This window comes from Limulus polyphemus, unplaced genomic scaffold, assembly GCF_000517525.1.
Source record: "Limulus polyphemus unplaced genomic scaffold, Limulus_polyphemus-2.1.2 Scaffold6800, whole genome shotgun sequence".
Taxonomy (NCBI): Eukaryota; Metazoa; Arthropoda; class Merostomata; order Xiphosura; family Limulidae; genus Limulus; species Limulus polyphemus.
In genome coordinates this window covers 21,825-34,656 of record NW_013672410.1, presented here as the reverse complement: position 1 = coordinate 34,656, position 12,832 = coordinate 21,825, and the positions used below count along the sequence as shown (strand labels likewise).

The 12,832-nt window shown below is 37.0% G+C and overlaps 1 protein-coding gene across 1 annotated transcript; it reads right to left on the bottom strand.

Annotated features, from left to right (window-relative positions):
* Positions 1-44: 44 nt before the first annotated feature.
* LOC106474081 (estradiol 17-beta-dehydrogenase 8-like) lies at positions 45-11,350 on the bottom strand. Its single transcript, XM_013934769.2, has 2 exons — positions 11,042-11,350; positions 45-5,689 (listed from the first exon to the last, which is right to left on the bottom strand). The coding sequence occupies exons 1-2, from the start codon at positions 11,205-11,207 to the stop codon at positions 5,091-5,093; spliced, it is 765 nt and encodes a 254-aa protein (XP_013790223.1). The 5' UTR covers positions 11,208-11,350; the 3' UTR covers positions 45-5,090.
* Between the last annotated feature and the right edge of the window lie 1,482 nt (positions 11,351-12,832).

Genomic DNA, 12,832 nt, shown 5'->3' with positions numbered 1-12,832 from the left:
GATTTATTGTTGTTTGGACGTTGTTTTGAAGATGAATAAATGTATTTTTTCATCATCATATACTGTGTTTTTACTGCTCGAGTGAATTTTTGTCATTTCTTCAGGTTCTTCACATACACCTTAGGAATATGTTCTAAAAAAATTTTGGTTGGCACGCAGAAGAATTTTGTGTCAGAGATTTTGGCACGCACGCACAAAAAGGTTGCCCACCCCTGATCTATGTGGAACCCATCCAGCAGAGTGCCTCCATGGTTGACCACCCCTGTAGCTTGAAAATGGTAAGGACTCCCATACTCCACTAGAAGAGAAGGGGGGCTGAGAATGCATTGGAGAGCCCCAAGGAACATCGACACCCGAGACAGTGCAGTGGGTAATCATGAAACCCTATTTTGAAAAACAGACCATATCAATTTATTCAATCGAGGCATGACAAGGTTGGGCAGCTTTATACACGAAGTCCATGGATGGTACAGTCTGGGATGGGACAAGTTCTGAAGCAAACATTGCGAGATTATTCTCCTATAAGTGATCTTGTGAAACACCCCATCTAAAAGGTGAGCATGAGAAGCCATGAAAAAGAAGGTGCTAGTCAACATGGTGTTCAGTGTGGATTTAGAGTTAGAGAATATCTGGTCAGGCACCACTCACCACAGAGTGGGATCCATGTAATGAAGGTATGAAGAAAGAAAAGTAATAATAAAGACTTACCCAGAGTCAGAGTTGCACTGAAGTCTGAAGTACAGCCAGGTGGTAGGCGAATACCTGAGGAAGCCAAAACCGCAATATAATGTAAATAATTGGAGATGAATGTGTTAGGGTTGGTCTACATGCCTGATTGTAGGATTTCCTTCAAAGGCTGACAAAGATGAGAAGCAAGGGAAAAGGTGAGGTCTCATATTTAATGAGAGGTAACACAGAACAAAGTACAGTGGGAAGGGGAAAAGGAGGAATAAGACAACTGAATCAAACTGACGAACCCATATGGTGAGAGTGAAAGGGGAGAGATCTCTGGAGGAAGAGGGTTGCCACGAAATAAAGAGATGCAAATGGGAACCATGGAAGGAAGCTGTGCAGGTACTATAACAATGAAGAGCAAGCACAGGACATGAAGTCTATCTGGATTAGGATGTGGGTAGAGAGTGAAGGAAATAGGAGAGAAGGAGGAGTTACACTCATGAGCCACCTAGGTTTTGGATAGGAAGGAGTGATCAGGATAAAGGAGAAGATAGGTTTGGTGGTAAAGTGTGTGTGTGTGTGTAATGTCAATGGCAAACAAGTCAGACTGTCGATGCCCACAGACCAAAAGGAGAAGGAAATAGACTTTAAGAGACAAGTGAAACAAAGAACACAAGGAAATGGGTTTGAACAGAGGTAAAGTAAGGGAATGGAGGACCACATTAATGTCCCAATCCCAAAGGGCAGGTCACAGAGGAGGTAAATGAATCTGGAAGGAACATATTAACATAGTAAGAACAGGTGAGAGAAAACCCTGCAATAATGGGAAATGTATGGGATAAAGCTGTCCAATAACCTGAAATTGAGGAAACTGAAGACCCTTGGTTGAAAAGCCATGTGAGAAACTTGGAGACACTAGCAACAGTAGGAGACGCAACAGATAATCTCCAAGCCAGGGCCCATGTGTGAAAGACCTTCCACTTTTGCTGATAACCTCCATGGAGGAAGAATGGATGGATTGAGCCAAATGAAAAGCTACACGATGGGAGAAACCAGATCTCCTTGCCAATGACTGGAGAAAAGCCAGGTATGAAGATGACGACACGAAGTGCAGGATGCAGAACTGGTGACTGGGGTTGATGAAGGTCAGGTAAGAATGGAAGTGGTACAGTAGGGATTAATTGTAGTTGGAGTAAATGAAGGAACCATGGTTGAGCCAGCCAGTAGGGAGCAATCAGAAGGACCTGGAACAGAGTGGCATAGATAAGGGAAACTACCTGATGAAGCAGTCAGATATGGGGATAAACATATAGTTACTTGTGCAACCAATGATAGCTGAAGGCACCTATAGCCAAAGCCTGAGGAACTGGGGATCAAAAGAGGGGTAAATGGTGAGTTAGGGCAGTGGTGAATGCATCGATGTGAGAAAAACCCCACAGATTGCAAAGCCATTAGAAAATGACAGGATTAGGGGACCACTCAGTTGGGTAAATCTTGTTAAGGCAGGAAAGACGATCTGCCATGAGTTTGAAAGCACCTGGGACATGACACACAATTAAATGAATGTGTTGTGCATGGACTAAATATAGATCTCAACTGGGTGCCACCTTGGTGATTGATATAAGCCACCACTGTGGAATTGTTAGAATGGGTCATTACCAGACAATGTCTGGCAATGGGAAGAAAGTAATCCATAGCCTGACAAATGGCTAGGATCTATAGGATCTTGATATGTAAAGGCCATTCATCAAAAGACCAATGGCCCAAAGCCTCCTGACAATTAACCCATGCACCCTAGCCCTGAAGGTTGCATCTGTAAACTAATGTAAATCCAGATGAGGAGGAGGAGGTGGTATACCTGCTGATGTGCGAGCCTAGTTCAACCACCAAAGGAGATCGTCTACAATGGAAGGAGGAAGTGTTATGGGAAAACCCAAGGGATCCCGAGCAAGGTTCCATTGATCGCGCAGAGGTATTGCCACAAGGTATTGAGTAGGATACAGAAAGCACTTCTTTAATTTGATCAACCAGCCTACCCGAGCAGCTTCTAGAAGGAGTTGATGAATATGACTGATCGACTCCTATTCGGAATGGGCCAGAAGTAGTCAGTTGTCCAAGTAAAAAGGGAAATGCAGCTCCAGGGCATGAAGATGAAGAGCAAAAGCTCTCATCACCCAAAAGAAAACATAAGGAGCAGATGCCAGCCCGAAGAGTAGGATACAAAATTGGTACACCACCTCTTGATGGATGAACCGAAGGTCATTCTGAGATTGGAATATGCAGATATGCATTGGAGATATCCACTTTGGTCATCCAAACACCCAGAGAAAATGCCCATTGAAGAGTGAGGTAGGACTCCATGGTGAAACATGGGAGGTGAACAAATCAATTTAGGCAGGACAGATCAATGAAAGGCTTCCAGTCCCCAGTCTTTTGGGGAACAAGAAACAAACGAGAGTAAAACCCCGGTAAATGATGTGGAACAGGTTCGATAGCCTGGTGGATGAGAAGGTCCTGACTGCCTATGATATATGCCGGCAAGTTATGGGATTCCGAGAAGTTAAGAGGTAATGGGACAAGGGGATGGGACAAGAAGTGAAATTTTGAGGCTCTCTGACAAAACTTGAAGAACTCAAACATCGGTGATGAAAGGATGCCACTGATGAATAAAGGCCGTAAATCAAGCTCCCATTGGCCCTGAACCTACCAGGTAGCCACTGGAACTGGTATATTGTGCATCAAGAAAAATGACGAGCTATGGCACCACGAGAAGGGGGGACAGGTAAGGGCGTGGAAGGGGAACTACAGGGAACTGAAATTGGTGCTACACTCGGCTCCAACTGAGATAAACGAGCTACCAGATGAGAAAGGGCAGATTGTTGCTGGACAGATGCCACCCGAGACTCCAAGGACTCCGTGACCATATCAAAGATGAAACGGCTTAAAAACAGAGCCATATGCAAATCCCGGAGATAAGGAGCAGGTAAACAGGTTCTTGTTAAAACTGCATCCCTTACCTAAAATGTCCCAACAACAGATAAACCACGTTTTTAAAGCCAGAGCTGAAGACAACAAATGAGCCAACATGGAGATTAGGTGGGAGTGGAGGCCCCCAGAAAATCCCTCAGGATTTCTGTGAAGAGCCTCAGATGGGAGATTGAGTGTGGAAAGGTACCACAAAAGAGTCATGAGAGTAAGACAGAGGCAGGAAAATTGGGCATGGGTGAGACTAACGGGAGATTTGGGGCCCATCCCCAAATGGGTAAAAACTGAACCTAACAGTTATTGGTCAAGATATGGACAGTCAGCCCTATAATATGGAAGGCAGACTGATCCGAAGCATGTGGGGAACAAGACATACTAATGCCATCGCCCAACTGAGAGGCAAATTGTTTAGCATGACTCCAGGGGATGGGGGAAAAATCAAATAGGGTTGGGAAGTATATTCATTCAGTAATGAAGGATGTGGGTCATAAGATATGGGAGCAAGGGATAAAACATCACATACCTGAGAAATAAAGTCCAAAACAACTGTGGAAGGCCCAACCAGAATCATCCTGGGAAAGCACAGCAATTTCAGGATGTGGAAACATGTGATCAAAGTCCTCGTCAGCCTGCCCAGGTTCCACAGGTTCAGAAGAACACTATGAGCAATGTCTGGAGATAGAGGTTGGTCCATATAATGTTCAATTTCCATGCAAATAAACATAGACAAATCTCTTGATGGGTCACTAGCACCTGAAGCCTATGGTAAAGTGCCTGTCAAATGTGAGACACCCGAAGTCAACAAAAGCGTTTGAAGTAAGAAATAAACGTGTCTAGAACAAAGAAAATTATAACAAAATGCTTTAAAAAAACACAAAAAACTGAGTATGTAAAATTTAACCACTTCACAAACTAATTCAATCTCAAACACTAATCAAGATGAAAAAAGAAAGACATCCAAGTGCAAGTGCTGCCAAACAAGAAATGATAGTTTGGTAAAGGCACACAGAGAGTCTATGCATCACGTGAGTGTACTATTCTCCTACTGGCAGAGAAGTGATGCATGATGATTTACATGAGAGACAAGTTGTAATAATTTGATTCCAATAGAGGGGTGCAAAAGGCTTGTGGCATGCATAATAAAAAGTTTGCATATAGAGAGCAGCAATGAATGAGAACAGCTGATTTTTGAGAGGAGGGCAGTAACATATATCAGAATCAAAAACCTAAAATAAACAGTACAAGAACATACAGCACGAATCAACAGCTGACAAAAGTAAAAACTAAAAAAACAGTAATCGACTAACTTCCTACACATTCTAACTTACTGAAGAACAAAATTAAATAAGCTCCACAATATAGCCTAATCATCAACATGACTTAGAAGATGTGACTAAAATAATGTAAAATTATTTGTTTTGGAATATTTCCTACATAAAAATACCCCCAGTGACTTCTATTACTTCACCTGTTATGTAACTACTTTTAGGAGAAGCTAAAAACAAGCAGGCTTCTGCAACATCTTCAGGTTTTCCCTGTCTTGCTAATGGTGTTTGCTTCTTAAAATATTCTATTACCTTTTCTGGAATAGTTCCAATCATAGGAGTATCAATAAAGCCTGGCATTATTGCATTACACCTGATTCCATACTTAGCAACTTCTTTAGCAACACTCTTAGTTAATCCAACAACACCAGCTTTAGATGCTGCATAATTACACTGACCAATGTTTCCTACTTTTCCAACAATGCTGGATATGTTAATTAATGATCCATCTTGTATTTTTTCTGATACCATCAGTTTACAAGCAGCTTGGGTAATGAGAAAGGTGCCTTTCAGATTGACAAGTAGTACATCATCAAACATTTGCTCTGTCAAATCACTTATCAATGCATCTTGAGTAATACCTGCACTATTGACCACTATGTCAGGTACTTGAGATAACTGATGGCTAATGGATGAAAACAAGTTATGCACACTCTGAGACTGGCTAACATCCACTAACTTCATGACATGTTTGTTTTGATTGACTGAAATGGAAAATAATCAAACTTGCCTTAATAAAAACACTTTTATGTTCCTCGTATCACAAACAGAAATTGGTATTTCCTACAGTAAATTACACATGCATAACAATTTAGTTTAAATAAATGTGACAATTTCTGACAAACGGTACTAAAAACACAATCCGGTAATGTATATTCTACACGTACTAAGAAATATGTAATGCATAGCCATGTAACAGAGAAGAATTGTACTAACATATATAATAAAAGCCCCTGTGTGTAATGCTCGACTTTCTGTTGGTAACTCTCAAATTGGTTCAGTGGTTTATCTCAAGCGAAAGTCTCCAGTTCAAATCCTAGTCAAGTGGGGATTTTTTATAACGTTTTTAAATTAACTCATCATGTTTAGAGTAAGATATTACAATATTAAGAAAAACACAATAACGTGATATTTTAAGTTAGGGATTTGAATTATTTGTTGATTTTCAATTACAAAGATTAGGTGTCACAGTGGTTATAGTGCTTAACTATAAAGTAGAAGTCTCACGTTCAAATCCCAATGGAGATGAAATTTTATAATATTTTTTTCTATTATTATATTTATTTTTCAACATATTTTTATGATATTTATTTTTCAATATATTTATTATTATATTTACAACAAGCTCTTAGAATATAAGATAATTATAGATTAAATCAAGGATAATATCATATTACATAATAAACAACTGTGACTATATGTACATGTACATGTACAAACTATGCTGAATGTAAATTCAGTCCAACTGGACTAATTCCCTTATCTTTGAGGCTATACATAGTAGCACTGTTTATTATAATTCTGCACACATATATCTTCATGAATTTTGGCAAGTTTTTATTAAATATTACAAGTCTTATATACAAGAAAACTCGTAACTTTTTAATAAAGTATTTCCATTAAAGATTTGTCTGTGAATTTCCAAATCCTTTGCTGAGTCAACCTGAGTGCAAGATGATTTTTATGTTAAGAATAAAAATACTGTTTATCTAAAAGTTTTCCTACTTCATTTGCATAATCTCTAGCACCTCCTCTAAAAGTTTTCCTACTTCATTTGCATAATCTCTAGCACCTCCTAAATGAATATCAAAAGTTTTGTTTTTGACAAAACGTTTATACTATCTGTTATTTTCTCTACTCCAATACTAACTGCAGAGGAATCATAAACATACAGTGAAATGAAAAGCTGAAAAATAGGAAATAAAAAAAGATCATACATTCTCTCTTCTTTGAAAGAATCATTTGGTAGATTGTTTGTCTTTTTTATTTTCACAGTTTCTACTGTTAACCTTTTCACACGTTTTCTCTTAACTTTATTATTTTATTACCTGTATTTTGAACCACCATCCTCTGACAAAGGCAAGAAACACAGAATTAGGTAAGCAGCCAACTTCATGTGCCATGTACGTTATTTGGAATTAAAGGAGCATGAAGCTAAACCACCCTTTGTTTTCATGATTTTAGTTATTCAAATAAAAATTCATGTACCATTCACATATGCATCTTAGAACATAAAAATATATCAGGCATTAGAATATAATGTTCCAAAACTACTATAACTTAACTGGCTTTCTAGCTAAGCGATAAATAGGTTTAAAATATTTGCAAGCTGCTCAAACTTGAAAAAACAATTACAGATAAAAAAAAAACATGGTTACCTGGTATGCATATCAAAAAGAATAATCTTAACAAGATTTATGTAGTGGAAAAAATGTATATAACCAATAGAAGGAGCATTTTTTTCCTTGCCAATATATCCACAGTTTGTGTTTCTAATTGCTTAGACATTCTGAAACCTATAAAAGTAGAAACAAAAAAATCTATAAAGGAGAATTCAATGCACAAATGCTTCATGTGACACAGATAAGTGAAGACTAAACATTTGTTTAAATATTTCCTTTTGACCAACATCTGGTGGTGTTTTTAGTTTGAAAGTACTAGTATAACTTGGAAGGTAAATAAAGTGCTGCAGCATCCTTGTAGAAAGCCCTTTCTCAACAGTAGCCACTGAGCAAGGGCAGATGGACTTAATACTTATGTGAATTTCAGGACAGAAGTAAAACCGGTCATGTGGTGGGTTCCATTCTCTGGAATATAGGTATGTATATATAATATTGTTGTTTTTTGTATTTGTAGATGCTGCAAGAAAAAGAAATAATTAGAAACGTACCTCTTTAGAGCTTCTGGGAAGATTGTAGGATGGTGATTGGAGAAAGACAAAACCAAGATGCAAGTGAAACCACAATGTGGTGTAAGCAATGACAAGGGTTAGGGGAGTCACATGAATTGTTTAATCCAACCTTTGAAAGTTGGAGAAGGTAAGTCGCGAGAAGTTGAGGAATCCTATGGTTCGAAAATATGATGTTGAGTGTCTTGAGACTAAACAGGACAAAAGTGATGATCATGTCAGAATGATGTATTAACCATACTCCAAAGCAGCCAAGTCTTGGGGTAGGAAGGTGCAGTCTAGGAAAAAAAATCAACCAGTCCCTATGATAAACAGAGGAGAAGATGTCCAAAGCAAAAATGTCAGAACAATATCTCTCACAAGTGAGAAATAGATAAAAATACATTTTGAGAGAAAGAAGGTGTAAGAAACAGGTAGCCAAATGATCAAGAGGGGGAGAATATTTGAAATCAGTGATAGGAGAAGGAGTGAGAGGGCGATCCTAGAAGACTCCTAGGGACAAGCAACCTGTTGGGACTCCTGATAAGAGGAAAAACAGAGCAGATTTTACATTGTTGACAATCAAACTTTTTAAAAATTGCACATTGAACTTTCTTCTTCACATTCATACACCTAAGGAAAAGAATACTCACACCTATTTCTTATTTATTTATTTTTATTGGTGGACAAAGACTGAGGATACAGAAAATTTCAAAATTTTCTGGAAAACTCATGGCTCTAGAATCAAAAATAGGCAAAGCTGATGAATGAAATTTTATAGACCTGTTCTGAGAGGTGCTTACTGTTCAGGGTGAAGCAAAATACTTGTCATTTTTAATTCTGTAGAACAGTAACAAAAATGCATTTTCATTCATAATGAGAAATTGTGTGTTAAATTTGTTTTGATTCTTCTTTTTCTGTTATTTAGGCTACAAAACTGCCATTTTGTTTGATATTTTAATGTTAAAATCAAAATTAAGATACAATGTCTGAAATAATACTTCTTACTTCAAATCATTATTTAACAAAAGTCTGTTTGTGTCTGGTTATAACCGGCAAATCCCTAGAACAATTTTGCTAAACCTGGCATGTACATGGGGATAATTAGACCACCTATCACCCCTAAGGGACCCTACAGTGTAGCTCTTACCCATGTATTGAACTGGTAAGTTACCTAGCAACAAAGCTAGATTTACAAAACACTTAATCTGTTGCTATTGCCAAAATCTACAATCTAATGTAGATAAATCCAAGAAAACATTGTTGACTGATGTTAAAAAATACAATGTATAGTTGCCTAAATGTCTGTGAGTGACAATATATTATAAAAAACAAAACATATATTTTGGTTATTAATATTTTGATATATTAAAGAATATTATTAACTTTTTCATTGGTCTTTGTTTTGTTTGAAATCTTTGATGTTGTTTTGTAAATGAATAGCACTCAATGGCTTGAATGATTAAACAATCACTATGACAATATCCTTTTCTTTAGTTATGCTGGTAAGTGGATTCTCAAGTTTAAGTGTGCAATCCAAATTAATATAACCTAGGTATATTACCTTGCAATCATAATAACTAAAGATCATTTTCCAACTATTTGTCCCACTTATCAATTGATCTAAATCATTTTGTAGCACCTCAACACTTTCAATACAGCTAGAAGTACCTAAGAGTTTAATGTCAATAGGCTCCAGTAAAAATAGTTTCATTGTTCTAACAGGGCAATTGACTTATGGAATGATATGCTATTAGCAATAATGGATAGCAGCACCTTATGAGGTTATATTAGGAAATTCAAATTTCCTGAAAATAAAGGGGAGATTCAAAATTTTAAAACACAAAGCTATTATAAAGTTCTTAATGTCTTCTAGATAATGTACATTAGCTAATACTAAGGAAATCATAATATTAAGTTGTATACATAGAAATGAGTACAACTACAAGCCAAAGGAAGCCATCAGATAACTCTAGCATGTGATGGTTTAGACCACATTTGGAATGTTGGGTTCAGTTCTTTCACCTTATTTATAAAAAGGAAGTTAAGTTGCCGGTCAAGTTCAGAGAACAGCTATCAAACATATTTCCAAATTTAGAGGGTTTAATGATGGGAATAGGCTGAAGCCTCTTGATATGTTTTTGTCATAGAAGTGATGAGCTCAGGAAATATGAATGGGGTTTTTAGAATGTTAGAAGTTTGTAGAGCTGCTAAATTTTAGGAATATGTTTCTAAAAAAAAAGAAAAAGAGTAAAACTTTGGCATATGGTAAAGTAATGTAGGTTGTCACCTCCTTAGGGGGTATGAAGGCATGCTACCCCAGAAAATGTTTTATTCATTGAAACAAGATGATGCAACCTGGTGCATTTCCTGGATCAATGTGATGCTCAATTTGACATAGATCCAGCTGGTCAACCAACCACAATGTATGATGGAAAGCTTCTAATTTTACAACAAAAAAGTGGGATTTTTATTTTACTAATATGTGTTAGCATGAAAGTAGGTCCAGATGCATATGTGCTGGTATTTCTGGGTTTGGAATTAATAAATCCAGATGATGTTATATATATAAAAAAAAAAAGTTCCAGGCAGTAATGCTAGTGGACTCCAGTTTATGATGTAGAATACTAAAACAACTCTAGCTGAGGTACAGTAGTTTTCCTTTTCTAACAAAGTGCTAGCTTATGAAATAGTTTTTGTGTGATAGAACTTATAAGTTGTAACATTGAAGAAGTTTAAGAAAAGTTGGATAAGTATTTTGGAGGTCAATGTTAAATAAAAGAAAGGCATGGTTTCTGTAAATTGGAGTAAAGTGGTGGTAGAAATTGGTATATCCCAGATGAGACGAGTCCCATGTAATCCATTGACAAAAACTCCCCACATTTGTTTATTATGATGAGCACATTTGCACAAGTCATAAGTGAGAAAAAAATAAGACAGAAGAGAGAGAGAGAAGAGGGAGCAATTTGTGTACAGCCGTTAACGTCTAAAGTTCTGTGTCTATAACAGTTTAAGTTATTTCAAAAATTAAAATGGTTGAACATATTGAAACCATCAATGTATATGGTTTAGACTTTAGTTTTTCTCGTCAGCTGAAACAAGGAGTTTTCTTGAAAATACCTATTATTTTCCATTTAATACGCATTGGAAATTAAGTATATGCATTCACCTTGAAGTAGAGTATCTAAAGTTGATCTTGCTGCATTTTCATTTCTATCTGCTACCACAACTTTTGCTCCCTCATGAGCTAAAGCCTGACAAACAGCTCTGCCAATACCACTTCCACCTCCCGTCACAAGAGCTAAGCGACCAGTGAGTAACTGACGGGCAGCCATGCCTTCTCGATAAAGATTGTGTTTTGTTTCAAAAACAACACTAATATTTTCCAACTGAATGAAAATTGACTCTTAAATATTAAATTAAATCCAACTTTCTATCTATCTGCTACGAATAACAATTTTTACCACTGTTGTATGAATTTGCCTACTAATGTGCCCTCTATACGTTATCTAAAAATGGCTCAATCTACGTTGTGAAAATTTTAAAAACACAGATATAAAAGTATATAAATTTCCTCTTACCACTTGCATGCGTTTACAAATGTCAGGTATATGTTTATCAATAACAAAATCAAAAGCAATAAAAATAAACAAGAAAGATAAATAACAATGAAGTTTGTGCTAATTCGACAGAATGTTTGAAACTGACGACTGCTCTCTTTTTTTATGAAACAAATAAAATCGAAGATTTTAGAAACCAAATAAAATATACAGAAGTTTAAGTTCAGAATCCATGATTTTCTTAAAAATAAAAGGTGGGATTAATTTTTCCTCAAGAATATCCGTAAAGAACAAAATTGTTCTTTGATCGTTATACGTTATGTTATATTCCCTCGTACGTAGACGAGTTTTAAAAGCCATAGTTATGGAATGAGATAAAACACAAATTTATGGAATACCATAGAAATATTATTTTACGCTATGCGTTTTTGAATTTGTGTGTTTGTCCACAAACTCTTCCCGCATTTTTGGAGCAAGCAGGATCAAAACTGGTAGACAGGCTTGTGATGGCTCAGGGGTGGCCATATCTTATGGCGCAGCCTCCTACAAAGGGACTAAAACGCGCCAGGAAGGTCACTCAAGCATGATGGGATATAGGAATAAGTTCACAGTCGCTCAACTGAACTCTATTTAGTATCGGATTGTATGTTCCTGGCCCACTTGGGATCCTGGTGACGCCATTTCTAAAGTTGTTTATTCGTTTATTTTAGCGCAAAGTCACACGTTGAGCTATTTGCGTTCTCTCTACCGAGAGAAGAATCAAATCTACAAGTTTAGCGTTGCAAGTGCTTAAAGCTAGAGAGAACATTAGAATTTAATTTCAGGTAAGGACCCATTTTGGGGGTACGAGAGGAAGGCTAAAATACAACCGGAAAATCGCCTAGGCAAGATGGTGGTATAAAGTCGCTGAAATGAAACATGGCATCGGATTTTGTGTTCCTAGCTCCCTTCTGGATCCCAGAGTTATCATCTTCCGAGTTGTGTTAATACCTTCACTAACTAATTAGCAGAATCAAGGGCAGCATACATGCTCAAGTGTCATGAGTTGGTTAGTTTTAGGGTAGCTGTAGAAGTAATTGGGGATTTTGGAAAAGCTTGTTTGGTAACTGGAGTATCTTTGAATCTTGAAGGAGCATTTGAACCACACCAGTGGAGCGTGGATATTTTTTGCTAAATAAAATACAGGAACACGGTTATATTTAAATTGTTTAAACATTAATCATTGTTTGTTTCAGATATTTCAGCAAAGCTACATAAGGGCTATCTGCTCTAATTGTTCGTAATTGTGCACTGATTGACTAGAGAGGAGGCAGGAATTTCGCAATATCCACCATTAACTCTTACTATACTGTAATTGTATAGTGGGATTTGGTTGTCACTCTTAATCTTTGTAAATAACT

Excerpts from the sequence above, each read along its gene's own strand:
- LOC106474081 (XM_013934769.2), bottom strand. The coding sequence starts at position 11,207 with ATGGCTGCCCGTCAGTTACTCACTGGTCGCTTAGCTCTTGTGACGGGA. Across the intron at positions 5,690-11,041 it reads TTTAGATACTCTACTTCAAG|TCAATCAAAACAAACATGTC; the intron begins GTGAATGCATAT and ends TTTCCATTTCAG.